We start from the raw sequence: 15,548 nt of genomic DNA, 5'->3' as shown, positions 1-15,548 counted from the left end.
CGCGCTCCGTTCCTCCCCCCCCCGCGCGCTCCCGAGCGCGCCTCCGCCCTAGCCCGCCCCCTGCCGCTGCCTCACAGCTCCTCAGTGCACAGAGCCGCCTCGTCCGAGGGGGACGCGAGGACTGTCCTCGCGACGCCGTTGCGGGCAGTGTGTCGGCCAGGCCCTGACAAGCAGCCGTAGGAGACGCTTGAGCAGAACCGGAACCCCTGCAATTGCGGCCCGCAGCTCCCGCCTCTGGTCTCCGGAGGAGCTTCCCGCCTTGCACTCCCGCCCCTGGACTTGCTCGCCTTTTCTCTCCGCGTGTGGAGGGAACCAGCGCTTAGGCCGGAGCGAGCCTGGGGGCCGCCGGCCGTGAAGGAAGGCATCGCGGGGACCGATTCGCCATGGAGGGCGCCGGCGGCGCGAACGACAAGAAAAAGTAAGCCCCTTTCCTCGGCCGGGCGTCCCAGCCCCGGGCTCCCCGCCGGCCTCGGCGCTCCGGAGTGGGGAGGGGGAGTGGGGAAGGCGGGGGGCTCCTTTTTGTTTCTGCCGCGTCTCCCCTCCCCTCTTTACCCCAACCTCGCGGGCAGGGCTCCCCCGCTGTCCACGTCGCCATCTTGTCGTGGGGGGTGGGAGACGCCTGGAAAGTGCTTTCAGGGGCCCGGGTCGGAGCTCCCCTACCTAGCTGCGGGGCCTTGCGCCGCCCGTAGCGGGTTGCCCTGGGCTCCATCCTGGGGGAACCTTACTCACCCCGAAAGGCCCGGGAAGAGGAGCGAGCTCAGCCGGGCCGCCGCCGTGTGCACCGGAGCTTCCGCTCCTCCCGCCCCCATCCTCTTGGGTTCCTTTGAAAACTCGGCCCCCCCAGGCGGACCCTGCGCGCTGCCGCCAGTTCCCTGGTGGGCTCTGGGGCCTCGCGCCCCCTGGTCCGGGGCTCCCTTGGTCCGCTGCGATCCTGGCCAGCTCCGGCGGGTGTCGGTGCCTTTGTGCAAGAGGGGTTTGTTTCAGTGCCTCTAAGATGCTAACTTTTTAGTTTGCACGTGCAGGTTTTGTTTCTTTTCTTTCTTTCTTTCTTTTTTTTTTTTTGTGCGAAGAGCCTTGAAAAACTTGCCCAGCCTCAGAATCAGAGTAACGGGAGTTTAGGGGAGAGGGAGCAACGTTTTCAACAGAACTTCAAAACTGGGTTCTTGTATTTGTATCACCTGTCACGCGAGCCCAGACGTTATAAGTGTACTGTATCTGCCTCATTCATTCTTAAAAATCTTGGCGATCATGTAGCAGCTGGTTAAATTTAGGCAAGCAATTTTAATGAGCTTGCGGGGGGGGGGGGAGTGTATGATCAGAGCAATTGAAATACAACGGTAAAATGTTGCAGTTTGGGGGTTTTTTTTAGAACTCATTTTTTTCTGAAGTTGAAACATATCAAAAGAACATATATCCGAAGTAAGTGATCGTTGTGTTAGAACTTAGTGAAGTTTATAAAAACACCTTGAAGTTTGAGTCTAAGGAGCTCATTATACAAGGATTAAGAATTGTGAGTCCAGCTAGTGGTAATAAGATCGGCCTGCTCCCAACACACACAGTTTTGTCTACTTTAGTATTTTAACCTTGAGGAAATCATTTTAAGGAATTGAAGATTTAGGGTATGAGTTGTGGTTAGTACACCGGCTTTCCTGTTAAGTCCTTCTACTCTTCAGGGAGAGATTAATTTCCCTCATCAATGTCAGTGAAGATAAACTTGTTTATATTACTGTTTTGTAGATCCCTTGTCTTGGTCCTTATTAAAAAGAAGGTTAAGTTCTCAGTTTGTATACACCAAAGAAAGTACTTAGAAAATTTAAAAAGTGAGCAAACAAGTCTAGACTTAGTTCCCAGAGTTACCAGAATTAGTTGCAATTAATTTTGCAGAAGTGATTACAATGCTTTGATGAAATGATGAGGCTGTTACATTGTAAACCTAAGGCAGATTACCTCTTGTGTAGTGCCAATTTTCTGTCTTTATTCTGTGCTGAATACAACACATTAAGTTACACACCAGTCACTTTTTATATGCAATGTTATACTTACTCTTTGCCATTGACCAGTTGGGATATTAAAAGCAGCCTTAAAATGAATGAATGAATTGGGGCTGTACATCAGCCCCAATTCTAAATAAGTTTTTTATGTTTTTCCAGTCCCATCTATTTACATTTTTTCTCAGAAATAGAGAAGAACTAATTGGGATTATAACACACATATACATGGACATGTTACAAGGAAACTGCCTGTATAGCCATCTTAAACAAAAATGTCATTTTTTTTTCTTCTACAAAATTGAGAACAGGAGGGCAGAATGTGTCCAGTCTGGGGGGTTGGTACCAGTGGGAAGGAGGAGGATGTGGGGAAAGGGCATAAGGAGGGTGAATATGGTGAAAATACTGTGTACACATGTATGTAAATGGAAAAATGAGACCTGTTGAAACTATTCCAGGAATGGGGGGAGAGAGGATAAAGGAGAATGATGAAGGAGGTAAATTCAAGTATGATACATTTGATATATTGTAAGAACTTTTGTAAATGCCACAATATACCCCCAAGCACAACAATACAAAATAAATTAAATTTTTTCTCATTTAGAAATTTAGCAACCTTGCATCCAATGGGATTATATTTCTTACTATAGAGGTTCTTAAAATAACTAAAAGTAATATAAACACTTAATAAGTGGTAGTTACTCAACAACCTTTAGTTGCTGTTTATTAATGATGTCCTTAAAGTTTTTTTTGAGAGATTGAAGGGTGGCAATTTTCTTCTTGCAGTTTTTCCATTTCAAATGAGCCCCCAGGTTCCAGACTTTGTCTTTTTAAAAGAAGGTCTGAAAAACTCAAGACCAGAAAAATTAGAAGAAATCAGAACCAAAATTGCATGATAAATTTAACATAGAGCATTTCATGTTCATTTATTAATTGGGACTGGACTTATTTTATAACATTTGCATATAGGTTTTTAGATTTCAGAGGAATGTCAAGAAGTTCATTGTTCTGTTTCAGGCTTCAGGCCAGAAACCCTCAACACTTTCCAAAACAAATAGTTATTGAATCATTAATATAAAATCCCTGAGAACAGACGTTTTATTTCCTTCTTTAACTTTGTCCATTAAAAATCAAGATACTCTTGCATTTGTTAGTAAACTTCTTTCTTACAATTTTACTTTGATTTTCCCCTTGTTTGAAGAATCAGTATGTCTGGTAATTTAGAGCATAGGAAGTGGAGGCAGACAGACACCTCCAAGTTAGAGTACTAGCCTTTCCACTTGTGAACCTGGGCAAGTTACTGGATGCTTCTGGAGCATTGTCCTTCCTTTTGAAATGATGATAATAACCCTCTTAGCAGTTACTGTGAAGGTTAAATGACATAATGCATTTAGAACATTTAGGCCAGTGTCTGGAATAGGAGTCCTGGTAACTTTGTGTACTGGAAAATAGCTATTAACTATTTAAAGTTGTAGTTTAGACTTCCACAACACTTAAAACTGTTGTTTGGAAATCTTCCAAACATTTCTTTTAGTTTCTGTTCTTTCTTATGCGTCTTTTCTTACATATCCTATAAATAAATGACTCACATTAGATTCAGAGCTTGAAAAGGGTTCTTTCCTGTTAAATCATTATCCTTGGGCCATTTTGGCATCTAGCATCAGTTGTTTTCTTGAGCATCTGATGTACTCTAGGCCTCCTCTCAGTGTTTCCTTCCCAAATGGACCATTTTGAATTTATTCTGGACTCTATAGAGTCATAAACATATATGCTAGTGATTCTGTTCATTTTAGCAAGATACATGCCACGGTATTGTAGTTTTAGAACTGGTAGTAACTTAAAACATTTTTTGTCCTGATGCCAAAATTTAGAGTAGGTAATCATAAATACTAATTTTTGGTAAAGATGAATTGATAAAATACTATCAGTGAAGCAGCTATATGGTAGAACAATAGTCATTTGCTTATGACTACCAGAGGTAAGACCATTGCTTCCATCTCAATGTAAGGCTTTAAGTATTTTTGGTCTGATTTTTGTGGCTCAACTGCCATGAAATTGATATTAGTTCTACAAAAATGTGTTTACTAGGCTAACAGATTGTTTTAACATGTTCCCCGTTCACTCCTATTGTCCACCGCAAAGCACCTTGTGCAGGTTGGAGAATGTCCATTCTTTCTACCTGTTAAATTCCATTGTCTGTGGCTCTAATGGTATTTGGGCTCAGAGTTTAGATAATGTGGTTACATTCCATTGCTGTATGTCAAGAATGGTGTGTAGGAAGGTTAGGGGGATTAGTCTTTTTTAAAAAGCACTCAATTATTTATTATTTAGTGGTAAAATAAAAAACTATTACCATGCATGGATGTTGAAGATTTAATTAGATACCTTTCTAATGTAAAGTTAGTAGCATAGGCATGTTTCTCAACCATGACAATATAATCTAAATTTAAATGCATTATTGGATTAGCTTCCTATCAAGAAATTGATTGTAATTCACAAGAAGAAAGGTCTTCCTTTCTTTCCCTTTTTGGGACTAGTTATCCAGTTAGTGGATTTTACCAGGCCTTGTGCTGCTAGTCGTAGATGTGCTGCATATGTTTTCTGCTAGATTTTGAAGGGTTAGGAAGAAAATTTGAAATTAAGATAAGCCAATTTTCTTGCTCTGTATTTTTGGTAAAAGTATAGTGAGAATGTTTAAATTAACTAGATTTTGGAATTTTTAAAATAATTTTATCCTCTGTCTCTTGAAGCATCAAGAATTAATTGTACATGGAGTTAAAGTTCATGTTTTCTGCAAAACATGATTAATTTAAAATTAATAAATCATATCTATTTGCCAGAACTGATCCATTTAGAAAAATCCAATACATAGAATTCAAAATTATAAAAATTAAGTGATAACTTTTCCCCTGCATCTTTTGAAGTGATTGTGTGGTTTTTGTTTCAATTGTAAAAATTACATTAACATAATTCTTCCCACCCTAATCAATTCTAAGTGTAAAATTCAGTGGTGACCAGTATAGTCAAATTGTGTGACCAATCTTGAGAATTTCCCGTTTTGTAAAACTGAAACTATACCTATTGAACAATTCCCAGTTTCCTACTTCTCTTAGCCCCTGGCAGCCACAATCCTGCTTTGTTTTTGCAAATCCGACTGCTCTAGAATCCTCATAAAAGTAGAATCATACAGAATTTTCTTTTTGTGACTGGCTTATTTCACTTAGGATGATGTCCTCTAGATTCATACATGTTGTAGCAATTTCCCTTCTTTTAAAGATTGAATAATATTCCACTGTATGAACATAGCATTTCAGTTTATTGATTAGTGGGCTTTTGGATCACTTCTACTTCTTGGCTATTGTGCTGCCATGAGTATGGGTCTGTAAAGGTCTCTTCAAGGTCTGGCCTTTTGTTCTTTGGATATATACCCAGAAGTGCGGTTGTTGCATCATAAGGCAGCTTCTCCTTTAATTTTTTGTGGAGGTGCCATATTGATTAGAATTCCACCATTTTACATGCCCACCATTAGTGCACTAGGATTCTTATTTCTCCATATCCCATATCCCCCAAACCAATTTTCTGATTTCTTGGGTGGGTGGTTTTTGTTTGGTGTAATAGCCCTCATAGGATATGTTGGAGTGATTGTGTCTTTAAGGGCTTATTTGTGGATGATCAGCAAACTTGAAGCTAACTATTTAAAAAAAAAAAAAAAAGTTTACCAGTGGCATCTTTAACAGAAATGGTGCTGTTAAGCACTTCTAAAATGGAGATTGATTTTTCTAGTAATTAAGGAAGATTTGGTCTCCTGGTAATTTTTCAGAAAAAAAAATTTTTTGTTTAAAATAGTGTATACCTGTCTATTATTGATGAAAACCCTGTTCATTTAATTAATAAAAATTTGTTCTCAAGACTTAAGATGGGCAACCCACTCGTGGTAGCCCCCTTCCACCAACTCTAGGGGTTCTACTCTATTTTTCTATTTCAATAAACTCCTGCTTTACTCACAAAAAAAAAAAAAGATTTATGACAATAATTAAAATGACATCATTTTTATAAAACAACTATCCCCAAGATGTTACCTTTTAGTTATCCTGGTGATGTTGACTCGTTTTATGAGTATTTCTTTATTTTAAAATTTTACTTGGTTATAATATTAAATCAAAATATTATTTCAAGGGCTGGTGGAATGGCTTAAGTGGTAGAGCACCTTGCCTAGCGCATATATGTATATATATGATATATGTGTGTGTGTGTGTGTATGTATGTATTGAATTCATATATATATTTCAAGATGTGATTCAAAAAAATTAATGTCTTGTAAATGGGATAATCTAGTGATGGGACACAGCATACTTTTAGTTTTTTACTTAGTTTTGAGAATCACAGTATGTTTAGACAGGTTAATCTAAAGGCGTCTACTGATACTGCAATTTTCACTTCTTAGTGATACGTGCTCTGTGTTTCATCCCTCTTACTAATAGTTTGTGAAGACATGTTTTTCCAGCTGAAAAATATTTGTTAAAAATAAACTAGGTATAAAGGCAGAAAGTTTGAGTCTTTCAGGCTTGGGATATGTTTTGGGTCTTATGAATCTTTTCTTGTAAATTAAGATAGTAAGCACTTTTCTTTAAAGGAATGTATGTTTGCATGGGCAAAATCACAAATAGACTAAATTTGAAATTTGTGATATAAAAGAGAATACTGGCCACAGAGAGGTCAGAATGAACAAAAACAAACAAATAAGCAATTAGATCAACAAAGAGAAATGCAAGGAACGATTTTTAAGCCTTTTAAAGCATGCTTTTTCCAAAAAAAAAAAAAAAAAGTCTTCATTGTCCTCTGTCTCATGTCCATCTTTTAATAGGAATTTTTCCTTATTCTTGGAATCCTCGTGATGCTTTAGAACTTTATTCAATCTTGAATTTTTTTGTTACCTTTTTGTAAGGTTATCTGTTAGAACCAGGCTGGAGAACATATTTTGTTAATAAATATAGCTATGTAATATGTATGTGGCCTTTTTTGGGGGGGGGTACTGGGATTTGAACTCAGGGTCCCATGTTTGCTAGGCAGGGCTTGACACCTTGAGCCACTCCACTAGCCCTTTTTTTGTGAAGGATTATTTCAAGATAGGGTCTCACAAGCTATTATGCCTGGGCTGGCTTCGAACCTCAATCCTCCTGATCTCTGCCTCCTGAGTAGCCAGGATTACAAGAGTGAGCCACTGGCACTTGGCTCTCAGTAACCCTTTTTAAGGTATGTTAAAAGCACCTTTCAATTCTCTGTGTTCAGAACACTGATTAAAAATGTTTACTACAAGAGACATCTGTGTATGACTGAAAGGTAAATTTGTGGAAAGTCTCTTGTTACCCTTATTTCATCTTTAGCAGACTTTTATTAAATATGTGACATAGCTGTCTCATGATGGTTAAGAGCACATCCGTTGGAGCCTGACTGACAGATTCCACTGTGTATGTTGGATACTTAACTTCCTCATGCCTCTCATTCCCTGTCTTGTGAGAATTGTCGTATTCACAGAATTGTCTTCTAAAAGTAACTGAAACAACTGTTAGGCATTCATCTACAATCAAATTATTTATCAAAAGCCTTAATGTTTAAAGGTTTTGCATTCCTGATTATGAATTAAGATCTTTACATTAGTTTATAGTAAAAATTTATAAACGTTTTGTAATACAAGGCAGTTAACTCTTAATAATACCAAAGATAACAGTAGCAAACACTATTAAACGACTGTTGGCTGGGCTTTGTCTTAAATACTTTGTATATGTTACTGTAAGGCAGTTACAGACAAGAAAACTAAGGCACAGAGAAGTTAGGTCACACTAGTGAATAACACAACTGAGGCTCAAACCCCCCAGGCACTCTACTGCTGTACTGCTTTTAACCAGTAGTGAAGTGCTACTGCCTTTATGCTATATAATGGGATAGTATGTGATTAATATACTTTTCTAAAACATTTAAATATAGGAGATGCTCACAGAAAGTGAAAATGGATATAAAAATATGCCATCAGTATAATTTTAGTTAATGAAAACATGTATATGCACTATATTAAAATGTTAACGGTGGTTTTTTTCTAAGTGTTGAAATTATAAGCACATTTTTCTGTATACTTTTTAGTATTTTTCTAATATGTTTTCTCATGACTTTGAATAAGTGTTTAAGATTACATGTTCATTTATCATAAGGTACTAGGACTTTGGCTTAAGAATATGAAAAATTTGAAAATAAAATTTTCCTAAGAACTATTCAGTAGAGGCTAAGATATCATTAGCATTCTTCTGAGGTTTATACAGCCTTTAAGAATTTTTCTTCCTAGGAACCATTATTAATATTCAGATTTGATCCACTGAATTTTTCTCCTTTCCTGAATAAATACTATACATTTTGAGAATATCTTTTTGAAGAACATGGGAGTGCTTTTCACTAGTGCAAATGAATACCACTTAGTGTCTAATGTGAAATTGTAGTTCCTCCCAATTTTGAGCTTCCAGGTCCTACAAGTTATTTAATGTTGGAGTTATAATTTGAAACATAACTGATCATCTTTAGGTAGAAATCAAATTAATTACTGACAGTGATTGTAAATTACAATTGGTAAACATAATCTGAGATAAGATGCTTAAAATCCCTGGAGTCTATTAAAAATCTGTTAAATGTACACCATGATACAATCTTGTTCTGAATGCCATGAAGATACCATGTTATTGCTCAGAAACCTCAGTGGTTTCAGACCTGTGATGTATCTAAAGTTTGAAGATAAGGAAACGTGTCCTCGACTGAAGTGATTTGTTGCTTCTGTTTTGATTGATCATGCTATCACCATGCAAAGTCCATGAACATACTCAGTTCTTGGTGTATACTGAAGGACCTTTATATGGAACTCAGTGTTTCTTTTAGCCTTTCAGTTATCTTAACACTTAGAGATAACCACTGTTGACAGTTTAGTGTATTTTCTTCCATGTATATTTTTTTTAATGTGCACAGACGTGTTTTCATTAGCTAAAATTATGTTTGGCATTGTGTTTCCATGGTAGTGTCATTTGGCCTCTGACAAGCTGTCTGATTTGTATGAAAAAAAGAGCTGACACCCGCACACCTGCATGCATATAGTTTGTGATCAAAAAGTGAAAAGAAACTGCCTCTTTCCTACTATGCAGATACCAGTTTCCTGGAAGAGTACCAGTTTGCCCTGATTGTATTATTCATTATTAACCATGTGAATGGTATTTCCTGATTACATGAGTTAAATGTCTTATTGTAGATTATTAATTATCACCTCATACACAGAGCTCTTGCTCAATGTGCACATTGTAATAATGGGCTGGGGGGGATTGTTACAATGACCTGAATTCATATTCTACAGAGCTTTCATAGTTATTTTGCAACTGTTTTTGCTATGATTTGGAAAGTTTAGAATCTTTTTTACTATGGATCAGGGTTTTCATTTTATCTCAAGAAAACTGCTGGGCGCCTGTGGTTCATGCCTGTAATCCTAGCTACTCAAGGGGCAGAGATCAGGAGGATCATGGTTCAAAGCCAGCCCGGGCATAATAGTTCTTGAGACCCTATCTCAAAAAAAACCTTTCACAAAAAAGGGCTAGTGGAGTGGCTCACGGTGTGGGCCCTGAGTTCAAGCCTTAGTACCGCAAAAAAAAAAGAGAGAGAGAGAAAAAGGTAGTAATCGTAAGATTTCAAGATCTATTAGCCACTTAACTAGCTGTGTGGTCTTACATAAATTGCTTTATCTCTCTAGATCTCAGTTTTCCTAATCCGTAAATTGGGATAAGAATTGTTTTTAGAGGATGAAATGAGATATTAACCCATGTGAAGCACTCAGGATAGTTCTTGATGCAAAGAAAGGGCTTAATTAAATAAAAAATACTTTTACATTATTATCCTTATTGTTTTCAGAAGAATTTCACTCTCATGATACTGTTTAGAATCACTCAACTCTGTGAGATAATGTGACAAAGGATAAAGTCCTTTGGGCCAAGTCAACAGAGAGCCTGTTAACAGTGGTAAAATAGTCAATGTGGTTTTTCCTTTACTTTGACTTTTTTTTTTCCCATGAATTATCTGACCTTTACAGATTCAATGAAGATTCTGGATTTTTATAGAGATGCTATTCTAAAATAATTATTTTCTATACTGATACTAATAAAGGAAGAAAAACAGCCTTAAGAATATTTGGGTTGGTAGATGAAGGGAATCTACCTTTCCATGCTCTTTTTGGTGTCAGGAATCTTATTAAATGTCTTTTAGTTTGTTCAAAGAGGAAAGTTGGGGACTACTGCCTTTGTAGGTAACATAGTTAAAATATGTATTTAAATGGTTTATAATGTCAAACCACTGATGAAAGCCTTCAGTGTCAGTGGATTACAAGATATTTTCTTGGATAATGTCAGTAAGTTGATGTATTTCTTTGTGGTTCAAACAATTGTGGTTCAAACAATTGTGGTTCTCCAATTGTTGATCACAAAGCTAGTATCTAGCTGTTAAGGACTATAAAAATTATTGTGCATTCATTTATTCAGTAGATATTTGTATATCCAATTTATTGAGCATAACATTTTGGTGACTCAGAACATGGTTAAATATTCAGTGTTTGGTGTAAAGTCATTTATGCGTATTCCATTTTTTTTTTTAAAATTAGTAAATTTTAAGTTTGAGGTTCTTGCAAAATTCTGGCGTAGATAAATTTTGTTACATTAAGTATCAGCCATCACAGGAGTATCTTCTATAATCATGTTTATTAATTTGTCATGTCTGCATTTATAATTTTGTTAGAGACATGCAGAAGTGTTCTCACAAGACAGTCTCCTCATTTTTGACAGCTATAAATGTTACAGAGTTCTTTATTCCAGTATTTTTCAACCTTGACTAATGTTTAGATGTTTTCTGGAACAAAATAATCCTTGTGAACCTTTGATATGTGACCAGCGACTTCAGTCTAAGTGTACTGTGTTTTAAAAATGGAACCTTGATCATTTTAGTGATTATTTGGTACCAATTTGATCATGAACAAATGAAGCCTCAAACATAGAAGACTTATAGCAAGAATACAGAACTATGTAGAGATCACATTTAGATGACCAGAATATGGTTTGTTTTTTTTTTTTACACTGCCACCAAAATAAAAACAGTTTTAAAATTCTCATAATAGTGTGTACCTTCAGCACTGCTTTAACTTGATTGAACAAAGGTCTACCATATTGTAATTTCCCATGTATTACTCTCTGGAGTTGTGTAAATTACCAAACCTGCCTTCCATATGACATTCTTTTCAGGTGTCTGAAGGTAGCTGTCACATTTCTTGTATTCTTAAGATGGAAAAAAAATCCCTAAATTTCTTTAATCTTTTAACTTAACATTTATATATCAGCTGATTTGTAGAAAGACATAGACCATATTAAAAATGTGGGCTTCATGCTGCACATGGTGGCCTGTAATCCCAGCTACTTGGGAGGTAAAGACATTGAGGATTATAATTCTAGGCCAGTTCCAGCAGTTGGGGTGATCAATCAATAAGCTGGGTATGGTGGCACACGCTGATGATCCCAGCTAAGTAGGAGGCCATAGGCCATAGGTAGGAGGATCAAGGTTTGAAGCCTGCCCAGGGGAAAAAAAAATCACAAGAGTCACCCGAAAAATAACTAAAGCAGAAAAGGGTTGGGGATGTGGCTCAAGTGGTAGAGTGCCTGCCTAGTAGACCCCAATACAACTCCCTTCAAAAAAATGAGGCTTCATATTTTCAGATGAAATCTGAGACCTGCACATACTGATCATGTTAACCCTTTTTATAGTCATGAAAATAGGATCAGAGAATTATGTAGGAAAATTTATTAATAGCAGATAGGGTAGGTTGATGTAGGTAGAGAATAAAGGCTCTTGTTTTAGAAGAGCCTCTTTGTCATCATTTCTAGAATCTTCATGGTCAAGATTTAGAACTAAATAGAAAAAAAATCTTCAGGGTATGATGTCTGTATACATGCTTTATTCTGATACATAAGGTTTTGGGGGGGTTTTTTGGAGGGTGGGTTGTTTGTTTGTTTTTGAGACATGGTCTGGCTTTGTAGCCCATGCTATACTTGAAATCTTGGAATTTCAGAAGTGTACCACCACACCCAGCTTTGATATGTGTGATTTTATGACTTATAAAACTTAAGCATCTTACATCATTTTCAAGCAAGTAATTGTTTTAAGGACATTTCTTCTGAATACATACACAGTCTAGTGTTACTAACCTTCAGTCTCGCTCCATTACTATTTCAGAGCATACAATAAAGGAAGCAGAAAGAAAGGGATTTACAAACTGAGAAGGAAGTCAAGTTTGCTTTCTGTATCCTTGGGTTCCACATCTGTGCCAATATGGATTGAAAATATTTAGAAAAAATGCATCTGTACTAAACATGTATAAACCTTTTTCTTTCTTGTCATTATTACCTAAATAATGCAGTGTGACAACTAGTTACACAGTATTTATGTTGTATTTGGTATTAGACCTAATCTAGAGATGACTTAACATGTGCATAGGTTGATTGTATGGAAATACAATGCCATTTTATGTAAGAGATTTAAGCATCCTCAAATTTTGGTATTTGTGATGGGGATCTAGAACCATTCCCTTTTGATAATAGGGATGAACTCGGAATGCAAAGGGAGAAGAACAGAGACTAAGTGATAAGATTTGAGAAAGTCAGTAACACAGCAGTTACATGCAGTGTTGTGTTGTGTTTTGTTTTGTTTTGTTTTGTTGGCAGTCATGACGATTGAACTCAGGGCTTTTTGTTTGTTCGGTAGGTGCTCTACCACTTGAGCTGTGTCCCCAGCCCTTTTTACGTTAGTTAGGGTCTTGCTTTTTGCACAGGCTGGCCTGGACTGTGATCCTCATTTATGTTTCTCCTGTAGCTTGGGATGACGAGCGCATCCCACCATGCCCAGTTAGTGATTGAGTTGTTGTCTCACTAACTTTTTGCACAAGCTGGCCTCAAACTGCAGTCCTCTCAATCTCAGTCTCCCAAGTAGGTATGACTATAAGCATGAGCCATTACGACTGGCTTAAACGTGATTTTAAAACATTATTTCAAAGACTGGGTATGTAACTCAGGGATAGGCATTTGCCTAATATGTGTGTGGCCCTGGGCTCAATCCCTAGCACCACAAAATAACAAAAATAAAAACTATTTCAGAGAACTGGGGAAAAAAATCCCACAGGTACCACATTCTTGATTTTGTTATTTTTGGACCTTATTCGTGAACTTAAATTTTTGAGACAAAGTTATTGTATGCTTTATTAAACACGCACACAATTCTTTGCTGTTTTTGTCATTGAATTTTACCCTTAGTTTCTTCCCAGCAATTGTACCCTCTTCTACATAGTTTGTAATGGTATGTGTATTTAGCTGTAATCACAAGTACATTTTTCTCCTTTTTCAAAAATTTCTGGCCTGTTAAACCCCTGCTATAAGACGGGGCTAATGGCTCTTGAATTTCTGTGGCTTAAGAATCTCATGAATGGTTCAAGTACATTGAAGTTGTTTATAGAAAGACCGTGCTTTTTGTTTTTAGATTATTACTAAATAATGACATAAATAAAATGTCTTGATCCAGAATTAGTATTGAGCCTCTCAACAATTCTTTTATCCCTAACACAATATGAAGTATTGTGAAGTACAATAAGAAATGTGTAGGGCTGGAGGAGTAGCTCAAATTTGCCTATCTAGCAAATGTGAGGCCCTGAGTTCAAACCCCAGTACCATGAAAACAAAAAAAAGACAGAAATGTGTGTGTACAGTTATTGCTCTAAGATGGAGGACATCAAACTTTAACTTGAATCACAATCCCTTGGACGAATTCTTAAAACACAGATTGCTAGACTTTACTCCTGAGTTTCTGATTCAGTGAATCTGGCCAATGGTTGACGTGGTATATAGAATAATCAGCAGTAGAACTCTTATTTCATTTTCATTCTGATTGAGATTAATTTCAAATTCATTAAATTATGCAGAATCTCCAAGATTTGGAAATTAGCATGAGAAACTAAAAATACTGAATTATATTGCTAATTCAGTCTTCACTTTTCCTGGAAAGAAAAATCATCATTCTGTTTTGTTCCCAAAATGAAGAGAATTTTAATTTGTTTTTAGTTAGTCTTCGTGGAAAACAAGTAAAAAGTTAGACAACTGTCTTTTTTTGAGACAATCTTCCTATGTTGTCCAGGTTAGCTTCCAGCTCCTCTAAGTAGCTAGGACTATAGGCATGGTCTTTTTTTTTTTCTTTTGGTGGTGCTAAGCAGGCGATCTCCACTGAGCTCCATCTCTAGCCCAGATCCCTTTCAGATTTTTCTGATAAATGCAGGTGCAGTGATAGGGTTAGCTCACTGGTGAATTTTTCTTTAAGTACAAAATAATCTGTGATGGCATCCTGAAGCTGGTATTGTTAATATTTGTAAACTTTGCTACCACTGTATTTCATTGCATCATTCTGGTTTTAACTGTGTATCTATGAGTTTTATATGTATGTGTATTGCACATATATTTATATATACACAGGTTTTGCACACAGAAATGGATTCAAACTCAGAATTTATATGATCAGCGCTTTTCATATAATACCACATTCTGACAACTTGTATAAGCAAGGATTAATTTTTATGGGCTTTGCCTTTATCTTGAAATTTCCATTAGTTGTGTTTTTTTTTTTGTTGTGGTGGTAGTATTGGGGATTGAGGCCAGGGCCTTGCTCATGCTAGACAAGCACTCTCCCACTTGAGCCACACCCCCAATCTCTTACCTTTGTATTTTGTTTTTGAGATAGGGTCTTACTTAGTCTTGGCTGAGCTCAAATTTGCCTGGAACTTGAGATCCACCTGCCTCTGCTTCCCAGGTAGGTAGGATTACAGAAGAGTGCCACCAGGCCCAGCTATGTTAGTTGGTTTTAGGAAAGATGGTTTTCTGTGGCTAGTGTTTTGTCACTTAGGGATTGCCCCTTGTAACTACTGTTGAGCAATGACAACGGTGTAAAGATAAATTTGTCCAACAACCTAAGCTCCCTGAGGGAAGGGACTTGATCTGTTTTGCTTATTGCATGGTAATATCTTTTTCTGAAAACAATGTGAAGATCATAGAAAAGGATGAAAAATACTTGCTAAATAAATGAATGACATTTGTAACATATGAGTATACTAAAAGTTCATTTTTAAGTTTCTTTATTAGAACTTAGAAGATATTTTCCCACAGAGAATAATTATAAATAATAGATTCCTGTCTTGAAAATATAATTTGTTAATTGTAATTTGAAATGCCAATTTTTTGCTGGTTTTCCACTAAGGATGTGTTTTTTATTAACTGTTATATTTGAAATATTTTTGTTTTACAATTACTAGATAAATATAATATTCTGTTTATAATAAGAATATTCCTAATGGCTAAAGGTGTGGCTCAAGTGGTAGAGTACCTGCCTAGCAAATGTGAGGCCCTGAGTTCGTTCCCCAGTAACAACAACAACAAAAAGTGCTAGTTTGGATAATTAAGTCACTCT

The 15,548-nt window shown here is 37.0% G+C and overlaps 1 protein-coding gene across 2 annotated transcripts in view; it reads left to right on the top strand.

Annotated features, from left to right (window-relative positions):
* The first annotated feature begins 278 nt into the window (after positions 1-278).
* Hif1a (hypoxia inducible factor 1 subunit alpha) overlaps positions 279-15,548 on the top strand; it is a 47,760-nt gene continuing 32,490 nt past the window's right edge. Inside the window, exon 1 of one of the 2 annotated variants that reach the window (XM_020158487.2) lies at positions 279-418. In XM_020158487.2, coding sequence (XP_020014076.2) covers positions 384-418 — 35 coding nt within the window. In that variant the 5' untranslated portion in view covers positions 279-383. The remainder of the gene's footprint in view (positions 419-15,548) is intronic. The other variant, XM_020158486.2, reaches the window with a different exon arrangement.

Source organism: Castor canadensis, chromosome 3, assembly GCF_047511655.1.
Source record: "Castor canadensis chromosome 3, mCasCan1.hap1v2, whole genome shotgun sequence".
Taxonomy (NCBI): Eukaryota; Metazoa; Chordata; class Mammalia; order Rodentia; family Castoridae; genus Castor; species Castor canadensis.
The sequence above is the reverse complement of the archived record's forward strand: the minus strand, read 5'-3'. Positions and strand labels throughout refer to the sequence as shown.